The sequence below is a fragment of the Lepidochelys olivacea genome, assembly GCF_965140295.1.
Source record: "Lepidochelys olivacea isolate rLepOli2 genome assembly, chromosome: 12".
Classification (NCBI taxonomy): domain Eukaryota; kingdom Metazoa; phylum Chordata; order Testudines; family Cheloniidae; genus Lepidochelys; species Lepidochelys olivacea.
In genome coordinates this window covers 42,300,332-42,317,009 of record NC_140422.1, presented here as the reverse complement: position 1 = coordinate 42,317,009, position 16,678 = coordinate 42,300,332, and the positions used below count along the sequence as shown (strand labels likewise).

General features: G+C 45.6%; 1 protein-coding gene across 3 annotated transcripts in view; it reads right to left on the bottom strand.

Annotated features, from left to right (window-relative positions):
• Positions 1–1,814: 1,814 nt before the first annotated feature.
• ZFHX3 (zinc finger homeobox 3) overlaps positions 1,815–16,678 on the bottom strand; it is a 279,269-nt gene continuing 264,405 nt past the window's right edge. For 2 of the 3 annotated variants that reach the window (XM_084644865.1, XM_084644863.1), the window contains one exon: positions 3,790–5,851. In XM_084644865.1, the coding sequence (XP_084500991.1) occupies positions 4,323–5,851 (1,529 nt within the window). In that variant the 3' untranslated portion in view covers positions 3,790–4,322. Of the gene's footprint in view, positions 2,247–3,789; positions 5,852–16,678 lie in introns of those variants that run through there. The other variant, XM_084644864.1, reaches the window with a different exon arrangement.

Genomic DNA, 16,678 nt, shown 5'->3' with positions numbered 1-16,678 from the left:
ACAAAGTTTTTGTGACAATTTTTTTTTTAAAGTTTTGAAAGTTCCATGTGGTTTCTGTTTCTGTTCGTCTCCATGTATTTTGGTACAGTTCGAGATCAGCATTGTTACAGTAACAAAAAAGCTAACAAGACTACATTATAGAAAAACACCAAGAACATCATTTTTGGTTTCACTTGCTCTATTATTTGTACATTGCAAAGGCTGTTCATATACCTCTTCACCTCATTTACGCTTTCTGTTCTACCCAAACTTGCCCCCCAAAAACAAACAAAAAAATAGTCAAAGCTTTGTGTTTCACAGTGGGCAGTATCTCAGCCAACAAACCAACCAAATTTCTGCTTCTATTTAAAATGTTTTAATTTAGTTAATTTATTTTAAAAAAAGCAAAATATATTTTCACAAACATCAACTGTGCTGGCTTGTGTTAATGCCTCTCTGTTGTCTGCATCTTCCTGCCTTGCCTGCTGCACGGGCGCAGGTTGGCCCTCTAAACACATGCCTTACAGTGTATTTCATACTGTTGTGTGAGAAATTTGGCCATCTTCGCCTCTTTAAAAAGCTTTTAATTTAAAAATAAACAGTAATCGGCTCTGTGCTGTGTTTAAAATCTTTTCCTTGTGGGGGTTTTCCACCTCCCCCTTTTCTAGGAAAAGCAGAAGGGAGGAGACCTCAGCTCTAGGGTTCTATCTGGTGCTGTTCTAAGCAGACTGAGTAGTACCAGCTACTCGGGTCTCAGAGCTCCCTTTGGGATTGGTGTCCAGCACCAGGCCACTTTGTGGGTTTTTCTATTTGAAATAGAAAAATTTATATTATGGGGAAATTTTTAAAAAGGCTTTGAAAATGACCCCCTTCCCATAGCCTCTCAAGGAGAAGAGAGGTGCAAATTCTCAAGTGAAGGCCAGTCTGAAGGGCAGAAGTGTAGACAGATATTGAATTACTGGCATGAATTTTAGTGCTCATGAGAGTGAGAGACTAACAGCGCCGGCTACAGATTGGCTTGGTATGAGCAGACAGGCACCATGCAAGTTTCCCAACACAGCCTGTATGCATCTCAACCCTGACTGGCACCACACCTGGTATTCTAGTTCTGGGCCTCTCCTGAGCAGCGACCGCTAACTGTACCACAGTGTGTTAAAAGACATGGAGGTGGGGGGAGAATAGTGATCTGATGGGGAAAATTATCCTCCAAGGACTTGGTTGAAACCATCACTCATTTCATCTGCGATTAAAGCAGTATTACAACCGAGGAGTCCACATAACACCTTCAACCCCTGTGGGAATTCTGCAGCAGGAATCAGACTTTGGCAACCCTAACCCTTCTGATGTTCATCAATTTCACTTCGAGTGAGAGCACAGTAGCTCAGCCTGGGCTGGAGAAAGCGAGCAGGCCCTGCAGCCACTGCTGCATGGCACTTCAAAAGGATGAGACAATCTCAGACTGAAAGAGTATCTAGAAATATTTAGGAAAAAAATATAAGAAAATAAGTTTAAAACACTTTTTAGTGGGTGGGAAGGAAGAGGGAGAAGGAGGAGAGAGAAATTGCACTATGACCAAACGACATAATAAAAACCAAAAGAAAAGATTTCAAAAGATACCTAGCAGAATTTGACAGATAAAGGTAGTGTTAAATTGTTAACTTGTATCACACAGAGAACCAAAAACAAAACAAACAAAATATTTCTATATGATACAGACAGAGTAACATACAACAGTTAAATGGCAAAAAAATATATATATATATTTGAATATATATATATATATCATAGAATTACAAACAAGATAAAATAATGGAAAACAAAAAACTGTACAACTTTGAAATTTAAAAAATGTTCATCTCAAACACAGGGAGAAATACAAGAACTTTTGTTAAAAGAAAACAGTTTGTTAAAAGAGCAAACGCTTTGTGTACTTGTTTTAATTTTTGACACCTTATGCTACAACTGGATACTCGTATGAATATTAGATGGTACTCTCTTTAGTATTGTCTACTTAAAAAACAATTAAAAAAGGAATTTGCACTGTGCATCAGCCTAGTTAGAAATATGTACAACATTTCAAGATCTAGTCTTTCATTAAACTAAAAACAAAAATTCATAAAAATAAGAGTCCCGGCTAAAAAAATGAAATCCGCGTTTCATATCTCGGAATGCTCCAGTCTCTTGAAAAGTTGATGAGTGGCTTCAACATTGGGAAAAGAAGCCAGAGGGTGAACAATGGAACCTGCATTCACAGTCTTCGAAGTTCCCTTTTGAAATATAAGGAGGATGACAGGGTGAATGATTTCACACTTTCAAGGGTGGGGAGGAAGGGAGATTGTTTCTGTTGACATTTGGCTAGGGAAGTGAAATAGCAAGCATCTGTCTCCAAAATCTACATTTTAGCAGCACAAAGTTTTTCTTTTAAAGTCCAGACCGTAAGAGGGGTGTGTGTGTGTGGGTGTGTGTGTGTTTTCCACTAACAGGAACACAGAGATTAACATAAACACAAGTGCCTCACATATGGGATTTTTTTGTTTTGTTTTTTGTTTTGCTTTCTGTACATTGCTATCTGATTCTTTGCGGGCTGCACCTCTGGGTCTCTCACCACTCAGACTGCCTAACACAAGGACAAATCTTTGAAGTAAAAACTTGTGTTTTGGTATGTTGAATTTTCATAAAGAGTTGCCTCTCTGCTTGCAGAAGAAGCACAGATAACAACCTGGGTACTTTTTTATTCTTTTCTTTATTTAAACTTAGTTTTGTTTGTTTAAATCAGAAACAAATTCTCATGTAAAAAGAAACCTTTTTGCTCATTCTGCACCAGTGGTGAAAGGGTATGTCTTTGGATTTTATTTAAAGCATGAATTTTTTTTTGAGAAAAAATGTAACAAAAAGTTATTTTAAAAGAAGGAACAGAGTGCAGCCTAATTACACAAACAAACGCTTATAGTTTAGGAACAGAATCTTTGAAGCATTTACAAAATGAGGAAAGGAAGAGAAAAAAGGAAAACGAAAAATAAGAGATAAGTGCACAAGGGTAACAGACATAGGTAAATCGTATGTATATGTCTTAAAAAGTTTCAAACCCCCAACAAAAAATATTCTGCAAGGGATCCTACTGACCCCCAAAACCCTTTGAACTTCTTTCTTTAGTTTTTATAAAATAATTATGCAACCACCCTCTAAGAAATGAAGGCAGTAACCATAAGTGGAAGATTACAGGATGGGTGAAAGGGGAATAAAGGTACAAAGGGGAGAAAAGCTTAGGCGAGTCAATGGATTGCAATCTATCTGGCTAGGAATGAACAAGACAACATCAAATGAGAAGCCGTCAGCTGGACCATACAAAAGCTAAATGTACACAAAAGGGTTTTTTCTTTTAAATCTACCATACTGCTTCAGTTCATTTCCAATGCAACAATCTACTCAACACCAAAAATGGTCATATCTATCATAAATACAGAAAGTCAGTTGTTTTAAAACTTATTTTTAAGCTCCAAGTCCTCAACACTCTTTGTGTTTTTTTTCTGAAAAGTGGGAGTGCTTAACTTTTCCCCTTGAAATTGGCTTCATCAGAAAAGCTACCCTTAAAATCCCCAGAAAGCGAAAGCAGTTCACATTGTTTTTCTCTTGAATACTTTCTGCCCATTTTAAATTAAAAAACAACCTCCCCCCCAGCCCAAAACAACCCTCCCCAAACCCAACAAAACAAAATTCTTTTCTGGAACAAAAAACAAAACAAAACACCCAAAACAAACAAAAAAAAATTATATATATATATATATATATATATACATACACACACACACACACACATATATATATATATATATAAAAACAATGATTCTGAAAACAGAACAAAGTGTGAGCGATTGACCTGAGAATAAAAAGACATTACATTTCTTTTTTCTTTTAGCAAGCCATTGGTATCTGAATGCTAAGATAGCAAGAAATTTAAACTGTAGCCCGGTGGGCTGCTTTCCCATACAGTGCATGCCGGCCTTTGCTGTGCTATCAATGTGGGGGCATTATTGGAAAAGGGCAATATACAAGGGGTTTAAGCTCCAAAGACATTAAGGAGGCAGTTTGGACTTTTGTCTCCCAGACCAACAGGACCTTCAAAAGGACAAATGTAAGAGAGGTTTTTTTGTTTTGTTTTTTTATTAAAAGAAAAAAAAATGTAAAACCCACCAGCATTGTTATATGGGAAAACAACCCACGCTTTTTCTTTTTTCTTTTTCTTTTTTTGGTTAGAAGCTTTGGAATTGCAGTTAGTCTATTTTTGAAATTGGTTTGTTATTAATTTTATTTAAATTCATTTTTGTATTGTTCATCTTCAAAGCTTACAATCTGAAGGTGTCCATTCCTACACTAGTTAGACCACTGTCCTTCGGGCAGCTGGGGTCTTTAGGCCCCTCCCCCGGGCTAGCCGGTCCATCTGACTTTTGGCTAAGATCCGTGTCAGACTCCTCCGAATAGTCGTCTGTTGGCATCGAGGGCTGAACCCCTGAGGTGCTGCATGAACTTGAGGTAACCGTTGGAGATGAGGAGAGAGGAGGGAAAGAAGGAGGCGGCGGCTTCCCAAGTGGAGCCCGGGAGAGCGCTTGAGGCCAAGACTTTCTGGAGGCGTGGGGGGAAGCTGAAGAGGAGGAGGAGGACAGAGGGGCTAGGGGGCTGTCGTTTGAGTGAGCGGCAGACTGCGAGGTAGATGCGGTGCTAGGATCGGGGAGGCAGGCAGAGTGAGGTAATCGACTGGGGTGCTCTTTGGCGTTTCTTGCTGCTCTGGTGATTGTTCGGTGTTTGTGAGGGGCTGACTCGAGATGCTGACTCAGGGCTTCGTCCCCGCACACTGTGCTCTCGCACGCCACGCACTGGTACGAGCTGCTGCCCTGGCCCCCGCCCGTGGGCACGTGGAGCACCATCTCCTGCAGGCTCGCCGCAGGCTGGCCGAAGCAGCAGAGGGACGTCAGGTGGTGGCTGGCCGCCTCCCGGTCGCTGAAGCCCGCCTGGCACTTGCGGCAGACCAGCTTGTACTGCACCTTTGGAACGATGAAGGGGTCACACAGGGAGTCCGCACTGTTGCTTTCTGCTTCGGGCTCTTCTTGGGGTTTGGGCAGGAGGGGGGACACCTCACGGGGGGCGTTTTTCTGCTCTTCCTGTTTGGGGGATTCTTTGGCAGGGTCTTTGTCGGGGGGGGCAGCCCCCGGGGGGGCTGGGGTTTGGCTTCCTTTGGGCTGCGGCTGCACTTTCGGCGGCTGCTGCGGCTGCACTGGTCTCTGCTGCTGCTGCAGCGCCTCCTGCAGGCTCTGCTGGTACTGCTGGTACTGCTGCAGCAAGGAGCCGGGGGACAGGCCGAGCAGAGCCTGCGACAGAGCGGGGCTGTAAGGGAACAGGCCCTCCATGCCGTACATGGGCTGCAGGTACCCGCTCTGCAGGGCCCCAGGAATCTGAGGGGCGTAATAGGGTGAAAAGCCTGGGACAAAGTAGGGAAGGAACTGGCTTGTAAGCAAGGCTGTGGGGTCTGAATTCAAGGCAGCCTGCAGAGCCTGAAGCTGGGCAGGCTCCACCGCATACTCCATGGTGGGCAGGGGGGCAGAAAGGGTCGCTGCAGGGGCCTCTCCTTTCTCCTTCTTGGGCCCCGGCAGGGAATCCCCTTTCCCTTTAGGCGCCTTCTCCTTCTCTTTCATCTTCTCACTTTCCTTATCCTTGCGCGGCTGCTGCTGCGGGGCCAGGGCCACGGGTGCTTGTGCTGGAGTTGGGGAGCTCAGCGCGGCGGGGGGCTGTTTATTTGGTAATCCAGACGTGGGAAGGCCAGGTGAAGGGACGCTTGTGCTGGGCAGACCCATCAGGCTGGGTTTTGGAGAAGTTAAAGCTAAAGGGGGGAAGCAACAATAAAATCACTCAGCACCGTGCAGGTCTAAGAGCCCTACTGGGGGCTATGGCTGAGCAGGGAGGTCAGTCCACGGGCCAGGCTGGATCCCGGCAGCGTCACCGCAAGCAGGACAGGCCTGACGCCGGCTGCTCAGCCATGGGCCTGGCTTCAGGGGAGCAGCTCTGTAAGTGACACTTTTAACCTACAACGTACTTTAGAAACGTGAGGTCAGGGTGCTAGCCTGGGACTCCAGAGACCTGTATTCAATTCCCTGCTCAGCCAGACTTCCTTTGGGACCTTGGGCAAAGTCACTTGGCCTCTCTGTGCCTCAGTTCCCCCTCTGCACAATGTGGACAATAGCATTGCACTGCCTCCTAGAGGGGGTGTTCACACATACAGTAAAGACTGTCAGGAGCCCAAACTGTACAGGCCAGTTAAACACCGAAGAGTAATGAGTTCACCTGTCTGCTTTCCCTACCTAGTTTTGGCGACAGGGCTGTTAGACTCACCGTATTTAGCTGCCTAATACCTGGCACCAGAGATCAGCTTCCCATACCACTCCCACAGCAATAGGCCCAACTGTCCTGACCTGTTCTGGCTACAGGCAGAGCCCTGCCAGCCACAGAGGGAGAGGGCAGTGCTGACTTGGCAGAATGCCATGGCTGGACAGCAGCAGTGATGCGGGGGGGTTGGGTGCGAAGGTGCTGCAATTATTTTTCTGCTAATGAAAATAAGTTTTAGCCTCAAGATATTTCAAAATGACAAACAGCAGGAAAGAAGAGAATGGAGGAGGGGCAGACAGGGAAGGAAAGGAGTGGTGCAGAGCAAGAGAGGGGAGGGGAAAAGCAAAAGAACCGGCTAGAACAGGTACAAATGAGGAGCCCTCCTTTTCTTGTTTTTTTTGCGAGTTCACTGACTCCCACTGTTCTCCTTGAGGAAAGCAGATCTTCCCCTAACGCCTGTGTCCAACCACTGGAAGACCTCTCCCTGCCCCCACGCTCTTTTCTTAGTTTGTTAAAATCCCTCTCAATGGTTGCAGAATGCAGACAAGTGTCTGCTTTCCTGGGAAATGTTACATGGATATGAAGTACAGAATCCCCTTGATACTAGAGATGCTTGGAATGTCCCTTATTTGGCCAGGACAGATGAATGTCTGCCACAATCCATTATTTAGGAACTGCTGGAGGGTGTCCAAGGGGTCGGAGAGAGAGCAGCCAGAGGAATATTGGCGAGGCCAGGGAAACCAGCAGAAAGGAATAAGCACTTGCATTGTAACTTCTTTCATGTATAAAGTGATATGATGTTTGTTGTGTCCAGCCACAGGACTGGAAAAGCAAGTGAAAAAGCTGGTGATGGGGGGAGAACAGCTGGGAAACCATCGTAGATAACAAGAGGGGCAGGTAAAGAGACAACAATCCACAACTCTTTCACTAGCCAACATCTTCCTTAGGCAGTCAGACCATCCAATCCCAGATCAGCTAGCTAAGCGAGGAATATTGTGCACTGCAAATTGTAAGGGCTGGGAAAACTCTAAACTTCAGAGAGGCAAAAGCAGCAAATGTGTACCCCTGTTCTCCTCTCCTGTCCTGAGAAGGAACCAGTGTTCAGTGGCAAACTGGGAGAGTTTGTTTCTAAAAGCCACGCTTTATCACATGTTGAATGCCAGGCTGCAGCCAGTCACCACAATGACCTTTCCCTTCCCTGTCAGCTCTTTTTAGAGTGTAAGGCAGATATCTTCAAAGGTACCTGGCATTTTGATGGCCAATTACCAGTAAGCAGCTTGCAAAATCTCAGCCTAACCTCTTTGAGGCGGGACTATGCCGTCTTCATAGAATCATAGAATATCAGGGTTGGAAGGGACCCCAGAAGGTCATCTAGTCCAACCCCCTGCTCAAAGCAGGACCAATTCCCAGTTAAATCATCGAAGTGTGTCCGTACATCGCCTAGTGCACCGTGGGCTCCACTGCAAACAAACACTAGGGGGTCTGTCTGCACAGCAAAGAAAATCCTGCGGCTGGCCCATGCCAGCTCACTTAAGCCTCTGGGGCTTGGGCTATGGGGCTGTTCCATTGCTATGTAGATGTTCCAGGCTTGGCGGGAGCCCAAGCTCTGTGACCTTCCCACCTCGCAGGGTCCTAGAGTCCCAGACTTGGGTGGGAGCCTTAACATCTTAACAGCAATGGAATAGCCCTGCAGCTCAAGCCCCACGAGACAGTCAGCTGGTCCGGGCCAGCCATGGATGTCTAGCTGCTGAGTATGCGAATATTAGACATATGCTAATAATAGGATTGGAGCCGCAACTCAGATCCTTGGTCCTCTCGTTGCTGGCCTTTCTGAGATACAACAATCAGTCACACAGCCTGATCTGACTAGGCACAGGCCTCAATTTAGAAATGCTAGTTTGTAAGAATAGAAGTAATTAACCCCACAGAAGGGATTTTTAAATATAAATAGCTATGCGTGTGCTGCTATGGACTAAGCACAAGTGACTCCTTTATGGTAGTGTTGCCAACCCTCCACGATTGTCCTTGAGTCTCCAGGAATTAAAGATTAATCTTCCATTAAAGATTATGTCATGTGATGAAACCTCCAGGAATAAGTCGAACCAAAACTGGCAACCCTACCTCTGGTGATAATACTACATATGGTCCCAGTGTCACAACAGCCAGAAGAGCTTGTGGTTAGTCAGACATCACCAATGGAATAGGAGAACTGTAAGGTAACTCCTTCGGCAGGGATATAACTGGAGCATTCTCATGGATGGATCTGCTCTGGTCAGTACTGGCGACTCTTACCCTCTGCCTCTGTCCCAACCAAAAGCTGTGCCCAGTCACATCAAAGCATGAAGTCATTTTCCATTTCCTGTTTTGGTGCCGGCCAACCAGATCATCCCACGTCACCCGATCTGAAAGTTATCCCCTCTCATACCAGAGCTAACTAACTTCCTTCCAATTCATGTCCCATATCAATTATGGAATACCAGTCTTCCAAACACAAGGAGGACTCCCCACTGAGAGACAGTTGCATAAACTGATCTCTGACTAATGAGGGTTAGGAGATCCTCCTCTAAGAGCATGTTCTCCTGTCACTGCCAGTTGCAGGGTTTCTTGTACCTTCCTTTGAAGCAGGTGATATTGGCCACTGTTGGAGACAGGGTGCTGGACAAGAAGGACCTCTGGTTTGACCCAGACTGGCAATTCCTACATTCTTACACTTGGTTTCCTGCAGTAAATACTAGAGCTGGATAAATATTAATTTGAAATCTAAATAAATTTGCTTGTGTCACAGCTCTCTTTTGCCACATTTGGTCAGCTTTCGCAAGGGTCATTTTTACCAGCATGGATACCTGCCGGAAGTATATTTAAGATTTACTGCCTGTGAATGTTTATCTGATTATAAAGGTTACCCTCCTGCATTGAGGGAAGAGAAACAATACCACGTGCCTTTTGTGATGTATCACAACTAAATAACACAGCTTTAACAGCAAGCCACAGAGCACATGACATTAACAACAAGCCACAGAGCACACGGCATTTGCCAGAGATTTTCACCCGATAGTTTTTGAGAAAAAAAACCAGCATCTGTTTGTGGACAAACTGCAAACAAATGAAAGGCAAAACTGCACAGAATAAATTATTCCCTACACATGATTCACTTATCTCTGCTGCATACTCTTATCAAAGTCTTTCTCAAACTGGAGTTATTCCTGCAGAAGGGACCCCAGCTCCCTTCCCAGGTGCGCGGTACTTATGGGTGGTTCCTGGGGTGTGGAATAGCAGAGTCTGCTACAATCGCTTCCCCAGGCCGACACAAAGTTGTGGTACCTTGGCATTCTAGGCCTGTTTTTTTTCCCTGACTGGAAAAGAAACCAAGGAAAGTCCCAGCTTGGGGAAGCAGAAAGAAGAAAAGCCTGAGGGAGCTGCACCATGGAACTTGTCTACACTAGTCTTCCCCCCTGAAATTTCCCATGGGTGCAGCTCTACTGGTGGTAGAAAAAGTGTAGACGTGCTGGCTTTTTAACCCTTGTTACTAAAACTGGTGGGAAATGTTAGGGGAAAAAGGCCGAGTGCAAAGAAGGCCTCAAAGGAAACCAGTAACCCCACATTCCCTTTCTCTTAGAAGCTTCCCTTGATTGGGCAGGCTGGTGAGTCAAAAAACAACATATGAAGTGGGGTAACTAGAAACAGGTAATTTACTAGGCAGCAGAGGAAGCTGTTTCAATTTCTTCCAAATAACTGAAAATTCACAGTAGCAATTTGACTCTTTCTGAATGTCTGTCGTAATGCACACGAGACTCATCGTTGATGTCTCTGACAGAGACTTCTTCTACAGCTGCACAAGTCGCAGTTGTTCCTTCGTCCAAAGGGCTCAAGAGTAGAAGGGAAAGTACCTGTGCCAAGCAAAGTCATTTTGAATATCAGAAAGGATCAACCTTCTTAAACTCTCTCCAGACTAGGGAGAGCGAGGCATGGCTATCGCAAAGAACCGAACAGACTGAGTTTCTAAATTCTTCTGTCCTTATTGGGTAAAAATTCATGGATCCATAAACCTCTAATGCTGCCTCTGCCTTACCAGGGTGGGAGGCTTTGGGCATACAGCCTTGATGTAGTTCCAAAGTTTATGTGGTATTTAGATATTCCCTTAAGGCAAGAACCTAGTATTGTGTGTGGAAGTAAATGCACCCTAATATATCCTCACAAAGGAGATGGATTAATAGTGGAACATGAAGCTGGCTAGTTTTCCCAGCAGAAGGGATAGCCAGTAACAATATAGTCTCCAGGGCTGTGAATCTTCACTCTACGGTTGTTAATAGCTCGGGCAAAGGGAGTTCTGCTGAAAGGGCTTATAGCATCAGTCCTGTCCACTGCCGTTGGCACACAAGCACCTGAAAAGGAAAAGTCTCCTGATGCCTTTAAGGGGAAATAAAACAAACGCTTTCATTTTCTCATAGGTAGGGCCCATGTTTTCAGGGATCCCACAGCTGTGAGATTTGCTGCAGCATCCAGCCCTTCCTGCAGATGTGTGCTGCAGAATCTAACCCTTCGTTTAGGGAAATTCCAGCCTTACAGTTACAAACTGTTCAAAGGTGAACTGAGCGCAAACTGATGCAGAATCAGGAAATACTGCAGACAGCCAGAAATAGGCCTGACTTTAAGCTGTGCCTCTTAGGAGAGACAGCTCAGGAGGTGAAAGGTCACCTTTGTACCTTCCAAAGCCTGAGCTGGGTCAGGGCAAGAGGGGCAGCATAAGGCCATTCCTGGCAGGAGAGAGCCAGCTGCTTCTAGCTCCTTTACACCACAGCAGCAGCATAAGGGCCAGAATACAGTCAAGAACTGGGGCAAGTAGCTCTCAGTGAGGTGCAAAATGCCCCATTTATCTTTGTGTGCTGTGGATTCTGAAAACTAATTATAATAATTTAAATGCTAGTATCGTTAACCATCTAGGGGCACGCCTACACTGCAGTAACACACTCACAGATGGCCTGGGTCAGCTGACTTGGGCTTGCGGGACTGGAGCTATGGGGCTGTAAGACTGCGGGTAGCTGTTTAGACTGGGGCTGGAGCCTGAGTTCTGGGAGCTGCAAGATGGAAGCGTGCTGGAGCCTGGGCTCCAGCACAAGCCCGAACCTCTACACCGCATCTTACAGGCCCACAGCCTGAGCCCCACAAGCCAACGCGGGCATTGAACTGCCGTGTAGGTACATCCTAACTCCTGATTTTAGCAGGCACATCCAGTCACATACTTACCCACTGCTGGATGCAGAGATCGATACTGGGGCTGGTGCAGCTGGGTGGACTGCTGCTGTCAAGAGTGGCTGGAGTGGGACGCAATGGATTCAAGAACTGCAAATATTTTCAGGTCAATTTTGCTCTTGCCCACAGCAAGGAAGGAAAGAGGAACTGCATCCCCTCTCAGTGCCAGTCCCAAACCGCCCCCAACTCCAAAGGTTGAAAGGCCTTCCACCTGTCTAAAGAAGGGATTATTTAGCAGTGGGGACTCTGGGTTCTCCAGACCTACCAAAGGAGGTGCTTGCCTGCAATGGAACCGTTTGAGTGGCAGCTGGCAGTCTGTAGGTGTGTGCAATTCCCTTGATGCTGCAATCCATATACCAAAGGTGTAAACACCCCACCCCCATTCCACTATACCTCCACAAGACTCACTCACAGTTGACTTCCAAAGAGAAGGAGATGAGAGAGGGTCACTGTGGCTCTCTGGAGGCAATTCACTCAGAGGACCAGTTACCTTGGGTAAGTGATCCTTTCCTTGCCTTCACAAAGGTGTACTGCCGGAGAGTAGCAGTGGGCTGCTTGAGGATGTGGGCTAAGGAGCCCTGGAGAGTTCAACAGTGATTGAAGCAATGCCCTTCTGAAGCCAGCATCTGCTCTGGATGCTGTCTTGAGACAACAATGATTTGTGAAGGTGTGAATTGAGCTTTGTGTAGCAGCCTATGTATTTCAGATGAGGGCATAATATGGATAGTGCCACTGAAGATGCTGTTCTCTAGTTCAGTGAGCCCTGAGATGTTCAAACACAGGAGCAGCAGCTAATTCATAGCATTCCTGGATGTACAGTTTTATATGCTTAGACAGCCTTTGAGTTGAGACGACTCGACCTCTGGAGTTTTCTCTAAAGACCACCAATAATCTGCTTGACTTCTAAACAGGGTAGTCCTTTCTAAGTAGCAGCTGATTGCTTTAAATGGCCAGAGTATGTAGCCTCATCTCCCCAGGATACTGATGGGGCTTTGGGACAAATAAAGATAGTGACATAGTCCAAAGTGAAAATCTGATACAATACTGGTTAGAAATTTGAGCTGAGGCTTAAGACAGACCAATGCAGTATAAGGTGGGTTGGCCAACAAGGTCTGCCGTTCTGAGAACACTGAGACCTTCAGCAGGAAGTGATAGAGGAAGAAATACATGGTACAAGAACCAGTAAAACCCCTGAATGGGACAGCATATGCTTTTAAGAGCCTGTAAAATGGTTCCATCAGGGGTCCCTTTCACAGGGACACGATAAGCACAAACAGTGATGGAGCAGACCTTCGCCATGGCTGAGAATTGCTTTGCCCCTGTTAGCAAAGCCATGGTCTCTAGCATAACTTCTAGTGAGGGTTTTCTGGACTCCAGCAGCGCTGCCCTAATCTCTTCAGCTGAAGACAGCATGCCCTAGAAATTCAGAAGTCATGCTGTCAGGTGAACACCCTGCTGTTTGGATGGGATAAAGGATCTTGATTTGAGGGAGGTGGAGTGGATGATCTTTGGTTACGTAGTCTGGCACAACTAAGGTCATACTAGCTTTGTCCTGTCAAATCTTCCTGCCTCTTGTGCATTGGGGATCCCTGTCAGCTCTCAAGCAGAATTTTAGACATGGTTATTCTGACTTGGAGCAAACTAGTTCATGATGAGCTCATCCTGCAAATATCAGAAGAGCCAGTGAGATCCAGAAAAACTACTCATGCTGATTTGCAGCCTTCAGAGTTGGGGTTGTTGGCTAAAATAGTGTTTAAGGGTCCTTCATTGTGAATGCATCATTCTCATGGTTTACTTCCTGACACAAACTCCCTGTCTGTTCAGGTAATATACCACAACCATAGTATCTGAGAGAATCTGCACAGAATTTTCTTTGATCCTTGGGAAATGGGACCTGAGAGCCAATCTGACGACTTAAATCTTTAGCAAATTTGTACGGGCCTGGACTCTTCAGGTCTCCGTGACTATGAAGACTCAAAGCTCCTGGTGTACCCGTCAACTCAGATTGTAATTATTATCTAACGAATGAGAGCAGAGAAAGGTATCCAGGTTAAGACATTCTCTGGTAGCACCCATCACAGAAGACAGCCTATGCTCTACTGAGACGAAATAAAGAAGGAGCAAGTCTCCTCCAGGACATGAATTACCCTCTGTAAAACTGGGAGCTTGTACGCCAGTATTCCAGGTATCGATGTACCTGCGAGATCAGACACCAGACGTACCTGTAAAACCAAGCATTTGAGGAATGCCCTCAGGACTGCTGCCAGCCTGAAAGGGTACGCCCTGCACTGGTAGTGTTTTCTGCCCATCATAAACCTGAAGCACATCCTGTGCCTTTACCTTCTTGAGATGTGGAAGTAGCACCTTGAAGGTTGAGGGTGCAGAGCAGGGGTTATGCTTCCTAAAGAAACTATGTATTATTTGATTTTCCTTAAATATTGGTTTAATTCATGGAGGTCCAGGATAGGATATAGGCCAGCACTTCGTTTCAGTATAATAAACTTTTCCTGCACTGTCCTGTAGCACCACACTTGTATGGTTCCCCTCATCATGAGGATCAAGACCTCTTCTCACAATAGTTTCTTCTGAGAAAGTACCCTGAAAAGGGAAGGTGGTTATATTTTGGCATGGCTTTGAACCTAAGGGAGAACACCCCATTCAATGACCTCTAGGGTCCAAGAGTTAAAGAAATGGCTTTCTGTGTTTGGGATAAACAGTTCCCAAAGAGAGGAGTAGAACAGGAAGGTGTGCAACGGTCTAAATCTCTTAGAACTGGTGTGGAGTCCTCCAGCACACCTTTATGCTTGCTTAGCTATAGCAGGACCTGCCATTGGGTCCCCAGAAGTAGATGCCATTCATTAGGTGAGGCTGAAACGACAACTAAGGATGTTTGCAGAATAATTCAAATATTTCCCTGGGGAACTATAGAATATAGCACATAGGTATATACAATCTAACTTCCTAGAAACTGAGTCAACAGAGGCAGGGTGTTTCAGACTTCTTTAGCTGGTTTCAACAGATCTTCATTAATAGGCTAGAAAGTTCTCTCTCTCTTCCTTGGAATTCTGTGAATTCTTGAACTTGGCAACTGCAGGAATCTCCAGAGCTACCGCCATTCTGCCCATCTTGCCCCTGAAAGGCCTAGGCATCACGCAGAGGAGAGGAAGTAGTAGTTAAGACAGTCTCATCCCAGGATGAGGGAAAAAGGGTGCCTCTAAAGGGTCTCCCACCAGTTCTCCTTCCTCCTCTGAGGTAGAGTGACTGAGGCATAAATACTGCAAGGGATGCAGAAACAGCAGGCTACAGGATCCAGACAGCAGCCTGGAGGAAGAGACTTCCTGGGGAAAGGAGACTCTGATCTCTTATCATCGCTTTCCAATACAGGAGATGGAGGATCATAGGTCCCAAAAGCTCTAACTGTGCCCATATTGAGGAAATCCTAGGTAAAACACTGTAGCTATCCAAGATGCCTTCTGGTGCTCCTCTGAGGTGTACCTGCAGCAGAATGTTAAAGAACTTGCTTTTCTTGAGTTCAAGACTTCTATGGGACTGAGTTGAGATCTGGCAGGAATTGTGAACTCTGCAGTCTGATGGCATTGGCTTAGTCTAGAATTGGGGCTCCTGTGGAGGATTTGTCCATATGGTGCCAGGGAGAAGACAGCTCTAGAAAGAGCTTGACAAATCAGAAACCATTTGACACATCCTAAGAAGAACAGTCAGGTGCAGCACTTAGGGCAGGTCCAAGTCCTCAGACATGTTCTCCTATAGAGTCTTCAAAGAATGGTCTCTCTTATTCCTTTGGCCATGCCAATCTGATGAGTGTTCTCAGGCAGATGATATGGCCATTCTGAAGAGGTCCTTTTCTGAAACCCCAATAGTCCAGGGAAAACACGCTGTGCTCCAGCTAGACTCGATAGTAGGGTCTTTGCTAGAACACTTTTTCTTACTACGTGGCTTCCTCAAACCACTGGCACTGTAGAAGGTGCTTTCCCTAGCTCCATTCAAAGAACTGCTGTAATAACTGGGGCCTAGTAGGCCTATCTCAGTTGTGAGCCTAACTGTGGGAAAGCGGATGGAAATGTATGAAATGGTTCTAGTCACCCGTAACAAGAAACGTGGATGGGAAAAGGTAACAAAAGTGCAACTCAGCCTGTTACAGAAGATTGTTTATAAAAATCAGTAAGAGTGGGGGAGGAGGGGAGGAGGAGACAGTCTAAACAAATAGGCTTAACGATACCACTCAAGGACTTGTTGAGATCATGCCTGGTAAACAAGAGGAGGAAGGGATTGGAAATCCGTGATCCAAAATTGGTGTGTTGGAAATTAGGCCTAATTGGTGAACGTAATGAGAGCATGGGCTATTATGCCCATCACTCCCTTTTGAAGTCCTTAAAAGAAAAAACTTTTCAGAGAAAACCGGGAAATGCGAGTGCAACAATTGCTGAATGAAAAGACGGAGTGAGCTTCATCATCACGGCTGCTACCTCCACAATCTCCTGGGGCTCTGGAATTTACCACCACATCCTTGCACCTTGGTGATCCTAATCCCAAAAGATGTGTTGACCACACTGGGCCACGAGAGGAACCCAGATGATATCACCACCTCCAGTGGCTCTGGCTAAATCCCAACCACCACCTGAGATGTAAGTCTTTGTGCCTCCCGCTCCATTTGTCTGTTTCCTTCCCCATCTAATTTCTTCTCTTTCCTACCTCTCTCCTCTTGCCTTCTGTCTAAGGACAGTGTGATTTAGCTGGCCAAGACTGTATGTTTTGCAACACTGCTGTAAGTCTGTGACCAGAGAGGCAGCAAAAGCAATGCCCTAGTTAGCCTGACACTGATACAAGTTTGCTAGGTCTCGGGAGTGGCCAAGACTGCGTGCTATGGCTGTGTTGCTCAGTGAGACTGCAAAATGTGAATCAACACCAAAGACAAGTTGCATTTTCAAATCTTTGGTGTTCTTGTCTCTCCTATCTTGTGGGAGTTTGTTTTGTTTTGTCTTCTAGGAAATGGGATTGGACTGTAACAGCAACAAATAACCACAGCTTAAGACCATATCAACTAAGTTCTCTTTTT